The 22,881-nt window shown below is 44.3% G+C and overlaps 2 protein-coding genes across 3 annotated transcripts in view; both read right to left on the bottom strand.

The window, feature by feature from the left end:
* Rpl17 (ribosomal protein L17) overlaps nt 1-22,881 on the bottom strand; it is a 390,846-nt gene that overhangs the window by 291,733 nt on the left and 76,232 nt on the right. The gene's annotated exons all lie outside the window — the stretch shown is intronic.
* The window catches only part of Dym (dymeclin), a 262,842-nt gene that overhangs the window by 207,471 nt on the left and 32,490 nt on the right, over nt 1-22,881 (bottom strand). For both annotated transcript variants that reach the window (XM_051163665.1, XM_051163666.1), the window contains exons 6-7: nt 15,110-15,235; nt 13,303-13,445 (exon numbers count right to left, since the gene is read on the bottom strand). In XM_051163665.1, coding sequence (XP_051019622.1) covers nt 13,303-13,445; nt 15,110-15,235 — 269 coding nt within the window. The remainder of the gene's footprint in view (nt 1-13,302; nt 13,446-15,109; nt 15,236-22,881) is intronic.

Here is a 22,881-nt window from a genome sequence, read left to right as displayed (position 1 = left end):
AACCACAACAGTGATTGGTGCATGCTAATGATGGCTCTATCCTGGCTCGCACATCTGCTAAACCATACACTTTATCATTGTTTTCTCAGTATATTCCCTCACTTAAGGCTTTTGAATAAATAGTATGTCTCTGTATGGGATGTTACATCTCCTGATGGCACCATTTTCTCTTGGACTTGATTTAATTTTGTTCATCACAGTCCTGAGAACACTAAGCATATACATGCACACACTGTGTATACATACATATAGTACAGACTAAGTATGTGGTAAGATATACCACATAGGTTTATAATAAGTACAGGTTGATATTTATATGATGAAATATGACATATTTTTTATAACATGACCTACTGTTAAGCAATGCATAGTTGTATATACTATACACAGTATTTACATATAGTATGTACTAATATATTTAATGTATATGCCGGGTATCTGATACTTTCTTAATTTATTCACATAAAAAATCAAAGCAAGCTGGACGTGATGGGCACACCTATAATGCCAGCACTCAGGAGGCAGAGGCAGGTCAATCGATGTGAGTTCAAGGCCAGCCTGGTCTACAAAGCCAGTCCAGGACAGCCAAGGCTACATAGAGAAACTCTGTCTCAAAAAACAAAAACAAAAACAAAACAAAACAAAAATCAAAGTGAACTTCTAAATCATTATGAGGTCATAGATTGTTTTATTATTACTCCCCCCTACTTTATGTATATGGATATTTTGTCTGCGTATATGTCTGTGTACCACATGTATGTGGTACCTGATAAGGTCAGAAGACAGCATTAGAACTGGGCTTACAGACAACTGTGAGCCATCACAGGGGTGCTGGGAATCAAACCTGGGTCCTCTGGAAGAGCAGCCAGTGTGCTCTTAACTGCTGAGCCATCTCTCTAGTCTCAACAATTTCATTGTTTTTTGCTTGTTTGTGTGTTATATAGATTGATTTTTTTTTTTTTTTTTGAGGCAGTGGTCTTACTATTTATCTCTGGATATCCTGGAACTAGCTACAGGCTGGTTTGAACTCACAAAAATCCACCTGTCTCTGCCTCCCAAATGTAGAGATTATGGTACCACATTCATGCTATATTTTCCATATTACTAAGTGTTATTAGTAATCATTACTGGTCATTCATTGTGAAGCCATGAGGTGACTCTGTTTCCCAAGCATTTGCTCCCTGATCTTAGCTGTCCACAGAGGGAGGAATATGATTTCCCCACTATCAGCAGGGATATATTCTAATGCCCCTAGAATGCACGAAGCAAGAGATCCTACCAAACTTGCATTACTATGATTATTTTTCACATACAAATGCACACACATATTTAATACCTTTCCTATTTTAACCAAGCAATTTCAACATACTGTAGCCATAAATACTGCAATTAGCAGTGTGAAACAAAACTAAAGTGAGTATCATGTGTAGGACATGTATGCATGTATGTATCCAGAGCCCAAAGGAGGCTACTGGGTGCTCTGCTGTGTCGCTCTCCCTTAAGACAGGATCTCTCACTGAACCTGGAGCTAGACTGGAAGCTAGAAAGCCCAGGGACATATTCATATTCATATTCATATTCTCTCTCTCTCTCTCTCTCTCTCTCTCTCTCTCTCTCTCTCTCTCTCTCTCTCACACACACACACACACACACACACACACACACACAGAGTTGGAGTTATAGGCATACATGCATGACCAGTTTTACATGGATGCTGGGAATATGAACTCATGACCTCATGCCTCACAGTGATTGCACTTAGCAGCTGAATCATCTCTCTAGCTCTTCCTTTTTCTTTAAAATAAACACACAGTATTTCACTGGACCTCTTAACAATCTTTTTTCTTTCCTTATTAAGTGAATAGTTTTCTTTGAAGAAAGCAAAATACAGTTTCAGCTTAGCACACCTAAACTGCCAGCATCTCTACTTAGGCACACCATTTAGTAAAACAAGAGTTCTTTGAATGCAGGATTATGGTAGTCAGTCCAATCCTAAAATGGCTACTAAATGACTAAAGGGGGCTAGCATATACAGCAGGTGCACTGGAGGAGGGATGAGTGGGGACTGTGGTATATACAGCGGATGCACTGGAGGAGGGATGAGTGGGAACTGTGGCATATACAGCAGGTGCACAGGAGGAGGGATGAGTGGGAACTGTGGCATACACAGCAGGTGCACTGGAGGAGGGATGAGTGGGAACTGTGGTATATACAGCAGGTGCACTGGAGGAGGGATGAGTGGGAACTGTGGCATATACAGCAGGTGCACTGGAGGAGGGATGAGTGGGGACTGCGGCATATACAGCAGGTGCACTGGAGGAGGGATGAGTGGGAACTGTGGCATACACAGCAGGTGCACTGGAGGAGGGATGAGTGGGGACTGCGGCATATACAGCAGGTGCACTGGAGGAGGGATGAGTGGGGACCGTGGCATATACAGCAGGTGCACTGGAGGAGGGATGAGTGGGGACCGTGGCATATACAGCAGGTGCACTGGAGGAGGGATGAGTGGGGACTGCGGCATATACAGCAGGTGCACTGGAGGAGGGATGAGTGGGGACTGCGGCATATACAGCAGGTGCACTGGAGGAGGGATGAGTGGGGACTGTGGCATACACAGCAGGTGCACTGGAGGAGGGATGAGTGGGGACTGTGGCATATACAGCAGGTGCACTGGAGGAGGGATGAGTGGGGACCGTGGCATATACAGCAGGTGCACTGGAGGAGGGATGAGTGGGAACTGTGGCATATACAGCAGGTGCACTGGAGGAGGGATGAGTGGGGACTGCGGCATATACAGCAGGTGCACTGGAGGAGGGATGAGTGGGGACTGCGGCATATACAGCAGGTGCACTGGAGGAGGGATGAGTGGGGACTGTGGCATATACAGCAGGTGCACTGGAGGAGGGATGAGTGGGGACCGTGGCATATACAGCAGGTGCACTGGAGGAGGGATGAGTGGGGACTGTGGTATATACAGCAGGTGCACTGGAGGAGGGATGAGTGGGGACCGTGGCATATACAGCAGGTGCACTGGAGGAGGGATGAGTGGGAACTGTGGCATATACAGCAGGTGCACTGGAGGAGGGATGAGTGGGGACCGTGGCATATACAGCAGGTGCACTGGAGGAGGGATGAGTGGGAACCGTGGCATATACAGCAGGTGCACTGGAGGAGGGATGAGCGGGGACTGTGGCATATACAGCAGGTGCACTGGAGGAGAGATGAGTGGGAACCGTGGTATATACAGCAGGTGCACTGGAGGAGAGATGAGTGGGAACTGTGGCATACACAGCAGGTGCACTGGAGGAGGGATGAGTGGGGACTGCGGCATATACAGCAGGTGCACTGGAGGAGAGATGAGTGGGGACTGTGGTATATACAGCAGGTGCACTGGAGGAGGGATGAGCGGGGACTGTGGCATACACAGCAGGTGCACTGGAGGAGGGACGAGTGGGGACTGTGGCATATACAGCAGGTGCACTGGAGGAGGGATGAGTGGGGACTGCGGCATATACAGCAGGTGCACTGGAGGAGGGATGAGTGGGGACTGTGGCATACACAGCAGGTGCACTGGAGGAGGGATGAGTGGGGACCGTGGCATATACAGCAGGTGCACTGGAGGAGGGATGAGTGGGAACCGTGGCATATACAGCAGGTGCACTGGAGGAGGGATGAGTGGGGACCGTGGCATATACAGCAGGTGCACTGGAGGAGGGATGAGTGGGAACTGTGGCATATACAGCAGGTGCACTGGAGGAGGGATGAGTGGGGACTGTGGCATATACAGCAGGTGCACTGGAGGAGGGATGAGTGGGGACTGTGGCATATACAGCAGGTGCACTGGAGGAGGGATGAGTGGGGACTGTGGCATATACAGCAGGTGCACTGGAGGAGAGATGAGTGGGGACTGTGGCATATACAGCAGGTGCACTGGAGGAGGGATGAGTGGGAACCGTGGCATATACAGCAGGTGCACTGGAGGAGGGATGAGCGGGGACTGTGGTATATACAGCAGGTGCACTGGAGGAGAGATGAGTGGGAACCGTGGTATATACAGCAGGTGCACTGGAGGAGAGATGAGTGGGAACTGTGGCATACACAGCAGGTGCACTGGAGGAGGGATGAGTGGGGACTGCGGCATATACAGCAGGTGCACTGGAGGAGAGATGAGCGGGGACTGTGGTATATACAGCAGGTGCACTGGAGGAGGGATGAGCGGGGACTGTGGCATACACAGCAGGTGCACTGGAGGAGGGACGAGTGGGGACTGCGGCATATACAGCAGGTGCACTGGAGGAGGGATGAGCGGGGACTGTGGCATACACAGCAGGTGCACTGGAGGAGAGATGAGTGGGGACTGTGGTATATACAGCAGGTGCACTGGAGGAGGGATGAGCGGGGACTGTGGCATACACAGCAGGTGCACTGGAGGAGGGACGAGTGGGGACTGCGGCATACACAGCAGGTGCACTGGAGGAGGGACGAGTGGGGACTGCGGCATACACAGCAGGTGCATTGGAGGAGAGATAGTACACATCCTGATCATCCCAGAGCACAACAGTGCAAGCTTTGATCACACTACTCAGGACAGCATTCAATTTAAAATTTAAATTTATAACTGCTTGTTTCTGGGAGTTTTCAATGGCATTTTAAGACTTTGGTTAACTTCAGGTAAGAGAAACTATGGATAAAGAGGGACAAATGTGCCATCCTCGTGCCACCATGACATATGAGAGTTTAAATGTTCACGTTAGCAAGTGGTAGATTTCACTCTAGCTTACCCTAATGTCTACATCCAGAACTCAATATGTGTAATTATTCACAAAAGCAAATTATTGTATTCTAGGACCTGCCTTCCAAGATATAATACTTACAATGTAAGTATCCAAAACCAGAAAATAAAATATCTATTTTGTATACATAATTACGGCTTATGGGTTCCAAATACATTTGTGTATATATGGTTGTGATTATCTACTTTGGGCACAATGCCCACCGTTGCCACTAAGCAGAGGTGCAGTTTAAAATAACATATGGTGCTTTTTCTTCCTCGGGAAAACACGAAATGGTGGATGACGCTGGTGCAAGGGGAGGGCCTGGAGGCCATGGCAGCTTCCTAGGAGGATTCAGTGGTCTTAGGGGCCAAGGTCACGGCCAAGGCTGTGGGGTTTGTGGTGGTAAAGCCAAAGACAATGAGTGGATCCCTGTCACCAACGTGGGCCTCCTGGTTAAGGGGTTACTATTAGAAAATGAGTCTTTGGGTAGCAATAAGTTTACAAGAGATCAGGATAAGTAGTGAGTTTGAAGCTGGGTGTTGTGGTGGTGCATGTCTTTAATCCCAGCTCTCGGGAGGCAGAGGCAGGTGGATCTCTATGAGTCCGAGGCCAGCCTGGTCTACAAAGAGAGTTCCAGGACAGCCAGGACTACACAGAGAAACCCTGTCCCAAAACAAACAAACAATAATGACTTGACTTAGTAAGAAGACACACATAGCTTTCTCTTTACCATGTGAGGACACAGCAAGCCGGGAAGAAGACTCATATCAATAAATAAGTATGCTAGCATCTTCATGTTAGACTTGTCAGCTTCTAAAACTATGAGAAACAAATACCAGTTGTTAAGGCTGCTAAACCCATGTATTTTGTTACATCACTTCAAGTTAAAATAGAGTTTAAAAACACACATTCTAGGGGCTGGAGATGTGGCTCAGATGTTAAGAGCACTGGCTGCTCTTCCAGAGGTCCAGAGTTCAATTCCCAGCAACCAAATGGTGGCTCACAACCATTTATAATGCAATCTAATGTCCTCTTCTGCCATGCAGGCAGAGCACTGTATACATAATAAATAAATTCTCTCTCTCTCTCTCTCTCTCTCTCTCTCTCTCTCTCTCTCTCTCTCTCTCTCTCTCAAAACAAATTGTGTCCTTAAGGGTAACTGACCATTGACCATTTATTTTATAAAACATGTTTAAAAGCATAGGATTATGTGTTTAGATCTTTTTCATTTGTTTATTTATTATTTACTTTCCAGCCTGCTCAAAGCCCCACCCTCACACCCCTCCCCCGATTCCCCTTTCCAGTTCTCAGAGAAGGGGAGGCCCCCAAGGGGAAGCAACCCACCCTGGCACCTCAAGTTGAAGCAAGAGTAAGCACCATCTCCTCCCACTGAGGCCAGATAAGGCAGCCCAGCTAGGACAAAGTGATCTAAAAGCAGGCAACAGAGTAAGAGACAAGCCCTAATCCCACATGAAGGGGACCCACATGAAGACCAAGCTACACATCTGATCCATGTGTGTAGAGCACCCCATGCAAGCTCTTTGGTTGGTGGTTCGGTCTCTTATGAACACTGATACAAAAATACTCAATAAACTACTCGCAAACTGAATCCAAGAACACATCAAAAAATATCATTCAGCTTGGGCTGGAGAGATGGATCAGAGGTTAAGAACACTGTCTGCTCTTCCAAAGGTCCTCAGTTCAATTCCCAGTAACCATGTGGTGGCTCACAACCATCTATAATGTGATCTGGTGCCCTCTTCTGGAGTGCAGGTATACATGCAGGCAAAATACTGTACACATAATAATAAATAAAATCTTAAAAATATATACATCATTCACAGATATGACCACGGATGCAGGGATGGTTCAACTTATAAAAAATTCATTAGTGTAATCCACCATATAAACAAACCAAAAGAAAAAAATCATAAGATCATCTCATTAGATGCTGAAAAAGCCTTTGACAAAATTCAACACCTCTTTATATGAAAAGTCTTAGAGAGATGAGGGATACAAGGTGCATACCTAAACACAATAAAGGCAGTATACAGCAAGCCGAGAGCCAAGATCAAATTAAATGGAGAGAAACTTAAAGCAATTCCACTAAAATCAGGGACAAAGCAAGGCTGCCCACTCTCTCCATATCTCTTCAACATAGTACTTGAAGTTCTAGCCAGAAGAGTAAGACAACTAAAGGAGATCAAGGGCATACAAATTAGAAAAGAGGAGTCAAAGTGTTTAGATATCAAAGCGTCACCAATTACTTTACTGATTATCACTAAGACTACTGACACTACTGATATCTTTTGTTAAATGAATGTATAAAGTATTTATTGTAATTCAAATTAAGTCAACATCAAATTTTCTCTAATATATAGACTCTTGGGCAATTTTATAATAGTCAACAGCATATACACGGCCTAGGAAGATGGTTCAGTTGGCAAAGTGCATTCCCCATGGGCACAAGAACCTTCGTTCTATCCCCAAAGCCCACAGGAAAGACTAGTATGACGGTGCATGCCTGTGAGCCCAGCACTTTGGGATCCCTGAGGCACAGCAGCCAGCCAGGATAGCCTGAGCTGTTCCTGGGGATGACACCAAGTTGGCCTCCAGCCTACACCTACACACACACACACACACACACACACACACACACACACACACACACACTCTCTCTCTCTCTCTCTCTCTCTCTCTCTCTCTCTCTCTCTCTCTCTCTCTCTCTCCCTCACCCCTCCCCCTCTCTCTCATTGTATAACCTCTGAGATGAGTTAGTCCCTAAGAAATGGCACCGTGCCCATTGTTGTCTTGGAAAGCTTATTTAGGACGGAACAAGCTTCTTGGAAATATCTATTTAACAATCAAATTTTCCTTTCTGTCATTGGCAAAATTTTGCACCACATAAAACAAAAAGCCAGTTGGACAAAAAGCAAGAATGTGGCAGTCACATTCATTAATCAGTTTTTAAAAACTGTTTTAAAAAAAAAAAAAACATGATTTAAAGTTTAAGCAAACCAAAAAGATAGACGTTCTGAGTTTTTACATTGTCATAACATAAATTCCCTAGGATTTCTGCTAACAAGCTGTTTTCTAGTTAAGCCTAATTTCATTGTGATTATTATTCCCCTAACATTCTAATTACGATCTTCATATCATTCTAGCTATCGTCACCACCAAGCAGCAGCAGGGCAGCCGGACTGACAGCAAAAGTTGTCTCCACGAGGGAAAATGCCATATACCTCTAAATGAGATTTTATACACATTATCTCTTCTATTCCTCACAAACCCTAAACAAAAGATCTGGCATTTATCAGTGTTATCAATCAGGAAATCAGATTTAGCAGTAGCGGACGGGAGCAGAAGAAAGGGCTCAGCAGTTAGCAGCACCTGCTGTTCTTCTAGAGAACCAGTTCAGTTCCCAGCACCCATATCTGGTGGCCCACAATACCTATTAACTCTAGTTCCAGGAAGTCCAACACTTCCTCTGGCTTCTGCGTGCACGTGCACACACACACACACACACACACACACACACACACACACACACTGCACATACTCTCCCACACGCATACGCCACTTCACTGAGAAAATAAATCAAAATGAGTTCAGCTAAAGCCACTAGCACAACCTCAGTAGTTACGAGCACCGGCTGAGCTCCCGCCACAGGCACAGGGGCCCTGAGAATGGACTTGAGAGCTGCACCACATCAGCGATACTGAAACCATATGAGGAGCATCCTAAATGCCCAGTGGTAGTACCAGACCCACTGCATATCTATGGACTAGGGATGCTGAGGCCTAAGATAACACCGACAGATAGACAGAAATAGACTTTTTAAAGTATGTCAGGTGATTCTAGAATTCTGTGATTGGCTTACAAGATAAACCAGCTGCAAATTTAACTTACGACATTAATTTTAATAAATAGTATCACTCATTCCAAAACATTGAGACATCAATTAAGTCTTTGTGTATATTGACAGCATAGTGCTATAAAGAAGAAATAACTTTTTTATATTATAAAGCTATAAATACAGTTTATCTGCATTATTATAGATATAACAAAATATAGTAACATTAATGAACAACTCACTCTAACCAGTTTTCAGTGAAAGAGATCACATTCACAGCATCTGAAAGGCTTTTTAAAAAGTCTATATGTAAACTGTCATTACTCTTAATAACAGAAACAAACAAACAGAAGCTCTAGTGTGTCTTTACAGTGTTAGCAATTCTTGCAGGATTTTTCCAGTCTGAGCCAACACTGCCCTGGCACTTGCTGAATGATGAAAGCGGCTGTTTTAGAAAGAAGAAAAACATGCTCTACATCACAGGACTAAGTGGAAAGAGATGCTGAGGGAAAAATAATTACGAGAAACCCCAGCTGTAAATCAGGGCAGTGGCTCAGACCTGTCACCCAGAACTTGAGAGACGGAGTCAGGTGGAATTTGTGACCTCACGGTGGGGGGAGGTTCACAGTGAGCTCCAGCACAGCCTGGGCTACAATAAGATCATCATAAAGACAAACCAAAACACAGCAAAACATTCAACTCACAGCACACAGATGAAATCACACTTCATAAAAGAGACTCCCATTTCTTCACTTCTGGTGAGTTGAGAGCAATCCCTCCCTCCCTGGTTGGACACACAGGCACACTGTATCACATGAGCTACTCCTGGAAGGAGTCCAAGGCTGTGCTACAGGGACCTCACCTTCAGCGGCTTGGAGCTGAAGTGTGGGACGTTTGTGTGTGAACAAGAAGACGATGGCAAAACAAGTGTGGGAGATGGAAAGGACTGGGTGTTTATATTGTTTTATTCTTGGAAGTTTTCTACATATGTAAAGTGATTCCAAATAAAAGGTTTCTCTCTTAAATATGGAGGAGGGAGATAACTGTTACAACAGCAAATAGTAACCATCCCAGAAAGATGGGCTAAGATAGATGCAAAGTCGTCCCACCACTCTACTTCTGAACATCCCTGAAAGTACACAAAATAAAACACAAAGCAGAAAATGATGGTGCAACTGAGCATGTGCAGTAGCTACAGACGGCAAAAGGATGGAATTAGCAGGTGACACCACAGGCTGTGATGGCAAGGTCCACACCTCAGCACAGACACAAACTAGCCCCTCCGGTCATGGCTGCTGTTCTTTGTTTTTTTGTAGCCAGGCTAGACTCAAATTAGTGGGGATCCTTTTGCCTCAGCCTCTTGTGTTCTGGAACTAAAGACAAGATGGCACTATACCCAGCTCAATATTAGCTTTTAGCATATCAGAAGCCAGGTGTGGTGGTGTGAGCCTGTTGTCCCCGCACTCAGGACGCAGAGGCAGGAGGATTCTGGGTCAGCCTGGGTCAGCAAGGCCCTGTCCTCAAAACAAACAGAACAACAAAAAGCTGTGTAAGCCAAGAAGCATCCCCATTTGTAATGGTGGGGGTGGGGGAGTTGGGGGGTGGAGTGGGGGAATTGGGGGGTGGAGTGGGGGAATTGGGGGTGGAGTGGGGGAATTGGGGTGGGGTAGGGGAGTTGGGGGGGCAATGACAGTGAAAGGAAAAGAGCAAAGGCTCAGGAGTCAAGCTGAGCTCACATACAAGCAAACTCACCCCTTCCTCAGAGATCCTAAGATAATGAAGCAACACTCTACCTCTATCTGAACGGTAGACACATCTACATGGGGCAGCACTAACTGCATTCAGTGGAGTGTCAAAAAGAAAACAAAGAGAAGAGGTTTGGAGGGGAGTTGTTGGGGGAAAGGGAGTATATATGACTGTTTCTCTCTCTCTCTCTCTCTCTCTCTCTCTCTCTCTCTCTCTCTCTCTCTCTCTCTCTCTGTGTGTGTGTGTGTGTGTGTGTGTGTGTGAGAGAGAGAGAGAGAGAGAGAGAGTGTGTGTGAGAGAGAGTGTGTGTGTGTGTGACATTCTCAAGAATAAAGAATAATTCTGTTTTCAGTGAGTGAGAAGAACTAGAGAGGCATGGGTGACTCAGGAGGCCCCAGATCAGCAAAACCATGACCCAAAACTGAGTTTCTAAAACAATATACTGTTTTGAAGGAAATAAATTTTAAAAGCATACAATGCACACAATGGTACAAAGCAAATACTTTCTGGATCTAAGAAAAGTCCACTCCTAGTAAAAAAATATCTGTATGTGAGGGCTGGGAGGCAGTGCAGCAGAGAGGGTGCCCGCTGTGTGGACATGAGTGCAGCAGAGAGGGCGCCCGCTGTGTGGACATGAGTGCAGCAGAGAGGGTGCCGCTGTGTGGACATGAGTGCAGCAGAGGGGGTGCCCTCTGTGTGGACATGAGTGCAGCAGAGAGGGCGCCCGCTGTGTGGACATGAGTGCAGCAGACGGGGTGCCCGCTGTGTAGACATGAGTGCAGCAGAGAGGGTACCCACTGTGTGGACATGAGTGCAGCAGACAGGGTGCCCGCTGTGTAGACATGAGTGCAGCAGAGAAGGCGCCCGCTGTGTGGACATGAGTGCAGCAGACGGGGTGCCCGCTGTGTAGACATGAGTGCAGCAGAGAGGGTACCCACTGTGTGGACATGAGTGCAGCAGAGAGGGCGCCCACTGTGTGGACATGAGTGCAGCAGACAGTGTGCCCACTGTGTGGACATGAGTGCAGCAGACAGGGTCCCCGCTGTGTGGACATGAGTTTGCTTTAACATTCTTGGTTTTGTCACTTAGCAAACTAATGACACCAAAGATACCTGATTCAAGATGGACTGAAAAATTTTAAACTATGTACAAATTTGTATAAAAAAATCTTTCAAGTATGACCACTGTTGTGAAGAAAGAAATTAATGAACTTGTCTCATGGAGGAAAAAAACCTCTAATTACATTAGAATACCGGGAAACACTCAGTTTTCAAATACTTACACCAGTTGGATGATAATGAAAAAGAAAACACTAACAGACCAGTTAAGTCTTCCTGTGAAACTAGAAAGCCATCCCTGTGCTGCCTTCAGAGGTCACAGGGGAGCTTTATGCCGCTGCCTCACCTGAAACAGGACTGTGCTGGGGGTGGGGTGAGGGAGTAACTGAAGAAACAATGCAATATGGCCGTCTAGGCTGGCTCCTTCACCCTGAAGATAAAGACGTGAGTGAGGGGAACAAATGCATTGAAATTCATGATCCACAGATAAAGCAAAGGCAGGCAAGTCTAGAAAGTCTTGCTTACAGGTCACTTCCCTAAACCACAGACGAGCCTACTGCAAGCCTCACGGTGAAGGAAATGTTGTCGGGTACTGCCTGCTCCCATCCATGTTACTGCTTGTAGGGAGCAAGCCACGGCCATATTCCAATGGGAACGCCCCATTGGGACCCAGCACTCTGTAATTCTGCACCACATACTGCTAATTTAACAAGCCTGGTAAGTGCGCCAATGTAGGCAGGAGACTACCCCGGGTCATGCTACTCCTTTCAACGAGGCCTAGTTCTCAGCTGTGTGAGCTCAGAGCCTGCCTATCCTTCTCAGCAGGTGCCTGCCACACCTGCAGCTCTGAACTCTGCTGCAGAACTGATGCCTACTGTGAGGGAGGAAAGGCCTCACTCAGCAGTCCCCCTCCTGCCACCGGGCTCAGTTACAAACTCTTCCACCTCTGCCAGTCTTCACTTAGCAGGAGATTGGGATAGATGCTGGGGCTTCCTATTGGGAATCCAGATGAGAGGAGTATGGGAGAATGGGAAATAGAAGAATCCAGAGGGTCCTAGAAACCTGGAAGAAGACCATTAAGGCTGGTGGATCTGGATTGGGGGGGTGGGGGGGTAATGCTCAAACTACTGTACCAACCAAGGACAATGCATGCCGTAAACCTAGAACCCCTGTCCAGATCTAGCCACTGGACAGCACATTCTCCCCATTGTGTGGAGAGCAGGAACTGACCCTGACATGAGCTCTGGTGCCCCCTATTTGACCACTTCCCCTTGGTGGGGAGACCCAGTGGCACTCAGAGGAAGGGGAAGCAGGCTACCACGATGAGACCTGATAGGCTGTGATCATATGGTGAGGAAGGAGGTCCCCTTCTGTCACAGACCTAGGGGAGGGGGATAGGGTGAAAGAGGGAGGGAGGGGGGAATAGGAGGATACAAGTGAGGAGTAACAATTGAGATGTAATCTGAATAAATTACTTAAAAACAAACAAGCACACAAAGCACCAAAATGATGCAACAAAGTCCTGAGCAGCACACCCTCACAACAATGCAAGGATACCACCTCCCAGCCGCTCAAGTTTACTCTCTCTTCATAGTAGAACTTGTACGATACACGCATTTACATGTAAACATTTGTCATGAAAATGTATGTTCTATCGCTAAATAATCTATTCATTCTTTGCATACATTTAGCGTGAATTACCACGGAGAAAGGAAGGGTTGATACTTGAGTTGCTTTCCATATTTACATTTAGCCAGCTGCATAGACCCAGTAGAATGGATGACAGGCAGCCAAGTGATCAGGATTGCTTATGCCTCCTTAGACAACACTTACAGAGATAAAGTATGAGAAGTCTGAAAGGACTTACTTGCTACTCCTGACGCCAGTCCATACAGCAGGCCTCCCCCGTCTGACTGCTGAGGGAAGACATAGGCTCCGGGTGGAGGGGGCTTTTCTTGTCTGATGAAGTTATACAATAAGGTTTTCACAAGTTTGCTGGTGTAGGGAAGACTACACAAAAAGGGGAAAAATCAAACTCCTGATTCTGCATAACAACGCAGAAATATGTCTGTCATTAATAGTACCTCAAGGGATATGACAGCATCATACAACTTGACTCAAGCCTTGACTCTTAGCACACCAGAAGGCACAGATCAAACCCTTAAAGCTCAAGCTTTAAAGATTTGTAATTTACATAAAATTGCAAGCAATTATAAATTTAGTGGATTATACAGTACAGCTGGCAATTCAAAGAAGGTTGTTATATAAAAATCAGCAGAGAAATGTAACAATCAATGACACTACTCATTTTTTAACTATGAAACTAGAGTTATTAGATTATGGGTGATAAAGTAATTTTTACAATCTCTAGTCCACTTGTAGATAGATTTTTGTACGAATTTTTGATAACCATGGCTTCCAAGATAAACCACAAGAACCAATAAAAGAATATTCTAGTTTATGTATTTGACATTATAAGGATACTATAAAAACTGGACTTAGAAAATAATATTTTAGAGGGCTGGAGAGATGGCTCAGTGGTTAAGAGCACAGGCTGCTCTTCCAAAGGTCCTGAGTTCAATTCCCAGCAATCACATGGTGGCTCACAACCATCTATAATGAGATCTGGTGCCCTCTTCTGTTATGCAAGTACACATGCAGGCAGAACACTGTATAGATAATAAATAAATAAATCTAAAATGGAAAAAAAAAGATTTTACTAACATCCTCTCCATCAATGAAAAATGCAGCTTTTATACTTCTAGCATTGTAAGATATAAATTTCTGGTCAAACCCTAATATGCCAGGCTAGGTTACTCCATCACTGTCAGAGTTTAGATAAGCCTGGGTTCTCCCCCTTCCTGTCAGTGACTTTCAATAGTGGTCTGCTGAGGTTCCAGTATGGTTTGTCTCCTCTGCAATCCTCATTTATGAGGCACAGCCCCAAAGTCCAGTGTGTGTTTAGCATGTAATAAATAAGTATGTCTCATTAAATCAGAACAGCAAAGAGGCCGCTGGCATAATCTAAACAAAAGGTGCTCAGACCCTGATTCCAGAAGTCAGTCTGTCGACTTCACAGGGACCACAGCCTCAGATTCTGTGTCCACTATTTCAACTAATCACAAATGGAAAATAGTCAGAAAAAAATTCTTATCTATATTGAACTTTACTCCTCATTATTTTCCAAACTATCCAGTGTATCAGTTATTTACAAAGCATTCACATTACACTAGGAACTGTATGTCCTCCAGACAGGGTTTAAAGAATACAGGAGGACGTGCCTGGGCTATGCACAGTATGTTTTAGGGACTTGCGAAATTTGGTAGCCTTAACTGGTACCCTGCTGATACCAGGGATAATTGTAGATTCAAAGGAACTAGTGCCAAGAAGAAGATTGAAGAACAGTTTGAATAAGCAAATAGGACGTGATAACTGCTCACAGAGAAAGGATGGAAGGAAATGAGAAGATGCTAAGCTATTCTACAAAGCAACAGTCTGGGAGCAAGGCAGACAGGACAGAGTGGGCAAGGACCAGAATGTGGTTTTAGGTTGTGCTGGCTAAGGGAGCAATGGAACAACGGGAAGAAATGTCAGGTTGGAGAAATGACAACACTCAAGAGAGGATAGTGCTAGAAATAACAGATGAAATATCTCAACTTTAAAACAGGACATACCATGGGCCTTGCATCAAATACTTGTGACTGATGCTCTGTCGCAAAATCTCCTTGTGGAAGAGCTGGCAGGAAAGGAAGACAACCATTGCTGAGATCGCCTCCACTGAGATCTCATACGTAATATCTCTGAAGACACGGGGGAAACAGAACAATCATCAGCTGGGAAGATTAAAATACTGCTCTTTCACACAAACTGTACCTTTAAATGGTCAAATCTACATATTCAAATATTTCAGGTTATTTTTCAAAAAATGCTAAAAATAAAAATTAAGTCAAGCCAAGATACCAGACCCCTATCCAGTCATTAGTTCTTACATTTGGATCCTGTGTCCATTATTTTCCTACTTTCCATTTCCCCGCCCTATCAACCCACTGCTCAGCACTGCTGCAGTGAGAGCAGCAGTACTCTGCTCTGAGGACCCGCTGCTGTTACACCGTTCTCATCCCCCTCGGCTTATCTCTGTTTACCAACAACAGCAACCAATACCCAGCGTGTGACTGAGGAGAAGCAACAGCAGAGGGACAGCAATGACCTCTGAGTCAGTACGGCGCACACACATTTCATCTCCACTGTGTGACTTCTCAGGCCAACTGCGCTTGTGCAGCAGAACCTCAACAGTAATCATGTTACTCCTGTTTGAAGAAGCATGTTTCTAGGGCGGGGGAGATGGCTCAGTGAGGAAGAGCACTTGCTCTGCAAGCATGAGGACCAAAGTTTGAATCCCCAGCATGTACGTGAAAGTTGGGCATGGTCACATTTGACTATGACCCCCAGGCTGTGAGGAAGAGACAAGTGGATCCTGGGAGCTCTGGCAAGCCAGCCTCGCCAAATTAATAAGCATTCCATTTGGTGAGAATCCTAGTCTCAAAGGAATATGATGGCCAAGGGTGATCAAAAGACACCAATGTCCTCCACTCGTCTCATGTGTGGGTACCCCATACACGTGCACATACATGCACGCACATACAGATACACACACAGGCACACTCACACAGGCACACACACACACACACACACACACACACACACACACACACACACACACGAGTCTATTTCTTTATTTCTTTTTGTTTTGTTTTGTTTTTCAAGACAGTTTCTCTGTGTAGCCTTGGCTGTCCTGGACTCACTTTGTAGACCAGGCTGGTCTCAAACTCAGAGAAATCCTCCTGCCTCTGCCTCTGTCTCCCAGAGTGCTGGGATTACTGGTATGTGCCACTATGCCTGGCTTATTTCTTTATTTCTGTTAAGGGGTACCCTGAGTTTGCTTCTAGAACCTATCCTGAGTGGCTTCCAATTGCTGGTAACTGCAGCTCCCTGGAATCCAATGTTCTTTTCTGACCTCAAGGCACTGCACACATGTACACAAACCCACACACCCACAAATATCCTCATATTTTTGAAAATTAGAAATAAAATAATTTTTTAAATAATTACTAAAAGAAACTGAACAATAAATAAACCAACTAATCAACCAACCACACACTTCTCATTATTAATATAAAGACCAATAAAGTTATTTTTAAAGGGTTGAATATCTCTAGTCAGCCAACAGACAAATGTTAATTAAAGCTACTGTGAGAATCCCTCTCTCCTCGGCTGTCCTGGAACTCAGAGATGGGCCTCCCGAGTGCACTACCACACCCGGCTATTTCTCATTTTTTGAACTGAATGAAGAATAAGCTGGACACTTAGGACTCACTTTCGAAGGCACAGATGACCAGACAGGGGTCTACTACAATACTCACTCACTTAAATTGCCCAGGCCTGTCTGGAACACATGCGCACTAGTCAGTCTTGAGAGCCAACAAATGGAAGCCCAAAGGCAAAAAGCTAGGGAGGCCGCCCATCCACACCAGCAAAGAAGTAACGCCCTGGGTCCAACAGTTCCTGGGGAAGCCAACCCTGTCAACGCCCAAAATGGGAGGTTTAGAAAGCAAGCCCTGCCCCCCAAAGCCTCAGACACCTCAGCCCTGGCCTGACCACAACCTCTTGATCAGAAGTAACAGGTGGCGCTCTACCCAGTCCGTAAGTAACACTTGACACCTCAGGGTACTGAAAAAATTGTTGAGCTTTCTTTTTTTGAGACTAGGGTTCATTATGTTTCCTATGTCAACTCCAAACTCACTATGTATCCCAGGCTAGCCTCAAACTCACAGTAATCCTCTTGCCTCAACCCCTCAAGTATTGAGGTGACAGACTTGCACACTGTGACCAGGCAACGTAGGTTTGCCGGAAGGTCAGCCACAGGCAGGCTGGGTGTGGAGTGCTGAGAAGCTGGTTTAGTAAGTGCAGCAAGTGCATATACATGGTCAGCAGTTTCTAAAGCCACAGGTTAGACGTTCACTTCCCAGCACAAGTGAGTCACAGTGCTGTCCCAAAGGCATCTTGTGAAGACTGAACTCTCTTTTAATTAAGTTTTTAGTAGTCTAGGCTCTTTGCCTTTCCATTTCCATTTTAGACTCATATTGTCCATTTCTCTCCCAATGAAAATAACTGTGATTTTTATTAGTGTAAGATTACCTCCCAAAGGCCCCATTCCTAATACATACACACACACACACACACACACACACACACACACACACACACACACACATATATAGCATATATTCTATATATAGTATATATTTATCACACACACACACCCTAATACAAGTTGGGCATGGTGGCATATGCCTGTAATGCCACACTAGGAGAGAAGAGGAAGAAGAACTGTGAATTTAGTCTAAGCATAAGCCACACAGTGAGTTCAAAGCCAGTCTAAACTCCATAGCAAGATCCTGTCTTTTAAAAAATAACAACAATCCTGACACAAATTTGATTAACCGAATCTATAAACTGATCTGACATCTTATCTGTATTCACCTTCAATTCATACATGTACACTCACATTTAGGCTTCCTTTGATTTCACTAGTCATGTTTTTAGTTGCCAATACTTAAGTTGTACACATATTTGTTTAGTTTATGCCAATGTGTTGCATGTTTTTAATGGCGTTTTATTTGCCATTTTAAAGCTGCTATAATATGATTTCTGTCTAATGCCTTTGCATTAGCGAGGATTTCTTGAACAAGTTATCACAAGGAAACATTCATTCTTTACAATTCCAGGAGTTGTGCATTCCAAGGTCAGGCTGCCAACCTACTTAGTTCAAGGTAAGAGCTTTCTTACTGGCCTGTAGGCAGCTGCATTCTAGCTATAGCTGTGTGTTGGTACAAAGTTCTTGTGACTATGTACAGTTTACCCTTGTTCATTCAAATGCTGACTTCTCTACCCCACTCTCTGCATCAATCCAGACATTGGATTGTGATGTTTACTCTAACTATGTCCAATTTCAAGTTTGTTTAAACATGTCACCATTTGTTCTCTGTTTTGTCAATAAAAACAAACTAGCCAATGCTGAGCAATAACAGAGAATAGGGTGGGGCATCCTGATTGACAAGGGGAGGAGAAAGAAAAGAAAGGAGAGGATGGAGCTGGGAGGAAAGACCTGGACACATCAAGGGAAATGAACCTGGCCTAGGAGATGACTTAAAAGCGAGTATAAAGTGGGAAATCTAAATGGGAAGAAACTACACTACCATGGAGGTTTGGGTGGAGTAATTATTGTGCAGCATTGTGCTATAGGCTAATTAAATAGACCCTGGTCTCTCTGTGTGGTTAATTGGGTATAAAGCTGGTTAAGGAGTAACTGATGATTTTACTAAAATAATAATTCAAAACACTACGAATGTAACATTTATATAATTCCTGATTGTTTCGTGGTTTTTCTTGCTATAGGCAGTTTATTGTATATATGTGTAATAAAATAAATGCATATGTAAAAAATAAGAAAACTTGAATAAAACATAAAATAATTAAATATTAAATATTAATATTCATTCAACAGCTGTACAAGATGGAAAACGATGAGAAAGAGAAAAGAACTGTGGCTCTTATTAGTTTAAGATGACCTCCTGAAGGCCCTGACCCCTGTATCATCATACTGAGAATTAGGTTTCAATAGATGAATTGGGGGTAACACAAACATTGGTTTCCATAACAGATCTTAACATATAGCTTTTGAAAAGCCATGGATGATGGCTCATGCCTGTATTTCCAAAACTTGGGAGCATCAGAAGTTCAAGGTCATCCTCAGCTACATAGCAAACTCAAGGCCAGCCTGGGCTATTTTACAAGAGGGCTGAAGAGATGACTCAGCAGTCAGAGCCTATACTGCTCTTGGTTCCCAGCACTCATACTGGGTGGCTCTCAGTTGCCTGCAACTGCAGCTCCAGGGCATCTCACACCTCTGATCTCCTTGGGCACCTGCAGCCATGTGCACATACACAATTTGAAGATTGCCGGGTGGTGGTGGCAGCAGTGCATGCCTTTAATCCCAGCACTCGGGAGGCAGAGGCAGGTGGATTGCTGTGAATTCGAGGCCAGCCTGGTCTACAAAGTGAGTCCAGGACAGCCAAGGATCACAGAGAAACCCTGTCTCAAAACAAAAACAAAAACAAACAAAACAACAACAACAACAAAACAAAATTCAACAGTTCATGAGAGATGGCTTAAGCAGTATGTCTAACCTTACTTCAGCCATGAATTTCCTTAGTAAATACTCTATCACTTCACTATAAACAAGCAAACACCAGATACAATGGTCCTGGGGGCAGAAGGTAGGACTCTATTGCTGAAAACACCATGGCCTTTGGACACAGGCTATGGATTTGAGCTGGATTTAAAGCCCCTTGCCTGAGGACTAGCTTTCATAATATTAGAAGCTGCTATGCTATTTGCTAAGGGATGGTTAATAATGCTACCGAGCTATGACACATACAAACCACAACAATGACCAACATAGTAGGATATCCATCCTGAAAAGTGGTAACAAACTAACAAGATTGAAGGCTCACTCAACAGAAGGAACACTATGCCTGGAAGCCCAGCCAACTACTGGGGACCAGTGCGGTCCTAAGTCTTAAAGGAGAACCGCCTACCAGCATGTGACTGTGCCAGCATGATGCCTGCACCTAAGGCTCACAAAACATCACAGAGAAGGTGGCAGGAAGACTAAGAGTCAGAGGACAGGCTGAAGAGATGACTCAGAAGTTTAGAAGACTGCCTGTCCTTCCAAAGATCCTGAGTTCAATTCCCAGCAACCATATGGTGGCTCACAACCATCTACACTGAGATCTGGTACCCTCTTCTGGTGTGCAGGCACACATGCAGGCAAACACTGTATACTTAATAAATAAATAAATCTTTTAAAAATCGTCCGCGGACAAGGAAATCTGTTGTATAATTGTCTCCTGCAGATGACATCCATAATACTTCAGCCACATGGGAACCTAAACAAGAGCTGAAGAAGTACATCAACAAGCACGCTAATGGCAAATCCTAGGGTCTCACCCCTAGGCAAAGAAGCACAGGGAACTACATTTTCATAGCAGCATTATGCATAATGGCAAAAAATACAAACAAACCAAGTTCTATTAACAGATGACTCCAAGCGCAAAAGGCGGCATATAAATACAATTGAATGTCTTTCACCACTTCCCCCAACCAAAGAAAATAAAGTCCTGGTACACTTGACAGGCGAAACTTGAACAATCATACAAAGTTAAACGGCGAGAAAAGGCCAGACCAGAGGGACCCCACTATATTCTATTATATACAGCATTCAGAATGGGTGCATTCATAGGAGAAAGCAGATTATTTGCTATGAGGGGGCAGGAGGGATCATGGGGACAAATGGCAATGTGGCAGACAATGTTTATGGGCTTCTCTCTTGCTCCAGAATTATGGTGAGGACTTTACAACTTTGTGAATACACTGAAAACCACTGAGTTGTTTACTTTGAAAATAGAAGTTTTTAGGTGTTTTAATTCTATCTCAGAAGTTTTTATTTAGAAATCAAAGCAGACTTTCGTGTGACATGCCCCTTGGGTTAATATGCAGATATAAGTGAGTATATACCATTTGAGTCTTTCTGCTTCTGGGTTAACTCACTCATTATGATCATTTCTAGCTCAATCCATTTATCCACAAATTTCGGGAATTCCTTGTTTTTAATAGCTGAATAGTATTCCATAGTGTATATGTACCACAGTTTCTTTATCCACTCTTCTACTGAGGGACACTTAGGCTGTTTCCATGTTCTGGCTATTATGAATAAGGCTGCTATGAACATGGTTGAGCAAATTTTCTTGTGTGCTGGAGCATCTTCTGGGTATATTCCAAGGAGTGGAATAGCTGGGTCTTGAGGAAGCCCTATTCCCATTTTTCTGAGATAGCACCAGATAGATTTCCAAAGTGGCTGTACTAGTTTGCATTCCCACCAGCAATGAAGGAGTGTTCCTCTCTCCCCACATCCTTGCCAGCATGTGGTGTCGCTTGAGTTTTTGATCTTAGCCATTCTGATGGGTGTAAGATGGAATCTCAGAGTTGTTTTGATTTGCATTTCCCTGATGACTAAGGAGGTTGAGCATTTCTTTAAGTGTTTCTCCGCCATTTGATATTCCTCTGTTGAGAATTCTCTGTTTAGTTCCAAGCCCCATTTCTCAATTGGGTTATCTGGTTTGGTGGTGTTTAATTTCTTGAGTTCTTTATATATTTTGGATATTAGACCTTTGTCAGATGTAGAGTTGGTGAAGATCTTTTCCCAGTCTGTAGGCTGTCGCTTTGTTCTCTTGACAGTGTCTTCTGCCTTACAGAAGCTTCTCAGCCTCATGAGGTCCCCTTTATTAATGATTGACATTAAGGCCTGGGTCGTTGGTGTTCTGTTCAGGAAGTTGTCTCCTGTGCCAATATGTTCCAGGCTCTTCCCCACTTTTTCTTCTAAGTGACTTAGTGTCTCTGGTTTTACCAGGAAACTGGGACAGAGGGGAGGACATCCTATTGGGACTCTAGATGAGAGAAGCATGGGAGAATAGCAAAGTAGAAGGATCCAGAGGGTCCTAGAAACCTACAAGTAGAATATTATGATAGGCAGATTTGTGCCCAGGGGTCCCGCTCAAACTAAGGCACCAGCCAAGGACAATGCAGGTGGTAAACTTTAAACCCCTTCCCAGATCTAGCCAATGGTCAGAACATTCTCCACAGTTGAGTGGAGAGTGGGATATGACTTTCTCATGTACTCTGGTGCCTCACATTTGACCATGTCCCCTTGAGGGGGAGACCTGGTGACACTCAGAGGAAGGACAGCAGGTTACCAAGAAGAGACTTGATACCCTATGAGCATATACAGGGGGAGATAATCCCCCTCAGGAACAGTCATAGGGGAGGGGAATAAGGGGAAAATGGGAGGGAGGGAAGAATGGGAGGATACAAGGGATGGGATAACCATTGAGATGTAACAAGAATAAATTAATAAAAAAAATAAATTAAAAAAAAATTTAGTAAAGAAAAAAAAAAAAAGAAAAAGAAATCAAAGCAGAGATTCCCCCTAGATTAGACTGCAAAATAGAGCAAGACTCAAAACACTATGCAGAATTTTCACCTTGGTGTGAAAATAGGGTGAAATATGAATCTATACTCATAATTGCTCATATACATGAAAATTTCCAAGAACGGTATACAAGAAACTAAAAACCAAGAGCCATTTGTGGAAGCAGAGAGGAGGGCTGGAAAGACGAGAAGGAGATGGCGCTGACCCACTTCCGTGGATGGGTCTGGAATCACAGTACCAAGCTATATAAAAACGAATTACTTTAGACTGACACTAAGCCTATCTGAACTCCTGTCAATTAAAATCTGACCACATATGAAATAAGAGCACATGAGAAAT

The sequence above is a fragment of the Acomys russatus genome, chromosome 20, assembly GCF_903995435.1.
Source record: "Acomys russatus chromosome 20, mAcoRus1.1, whole genome shotgun sequence".
NCBI classification, from domain to species: Eukaryota; Metazoa; Chordata; class Mammalia; order Rodentia; family Muridae; genus Acomys; species Acomys russatus.
Note: the sequence above shows the minus strand (reverse complement) of the source record. Positions and strands in the feature narration are given on the sequence as shown.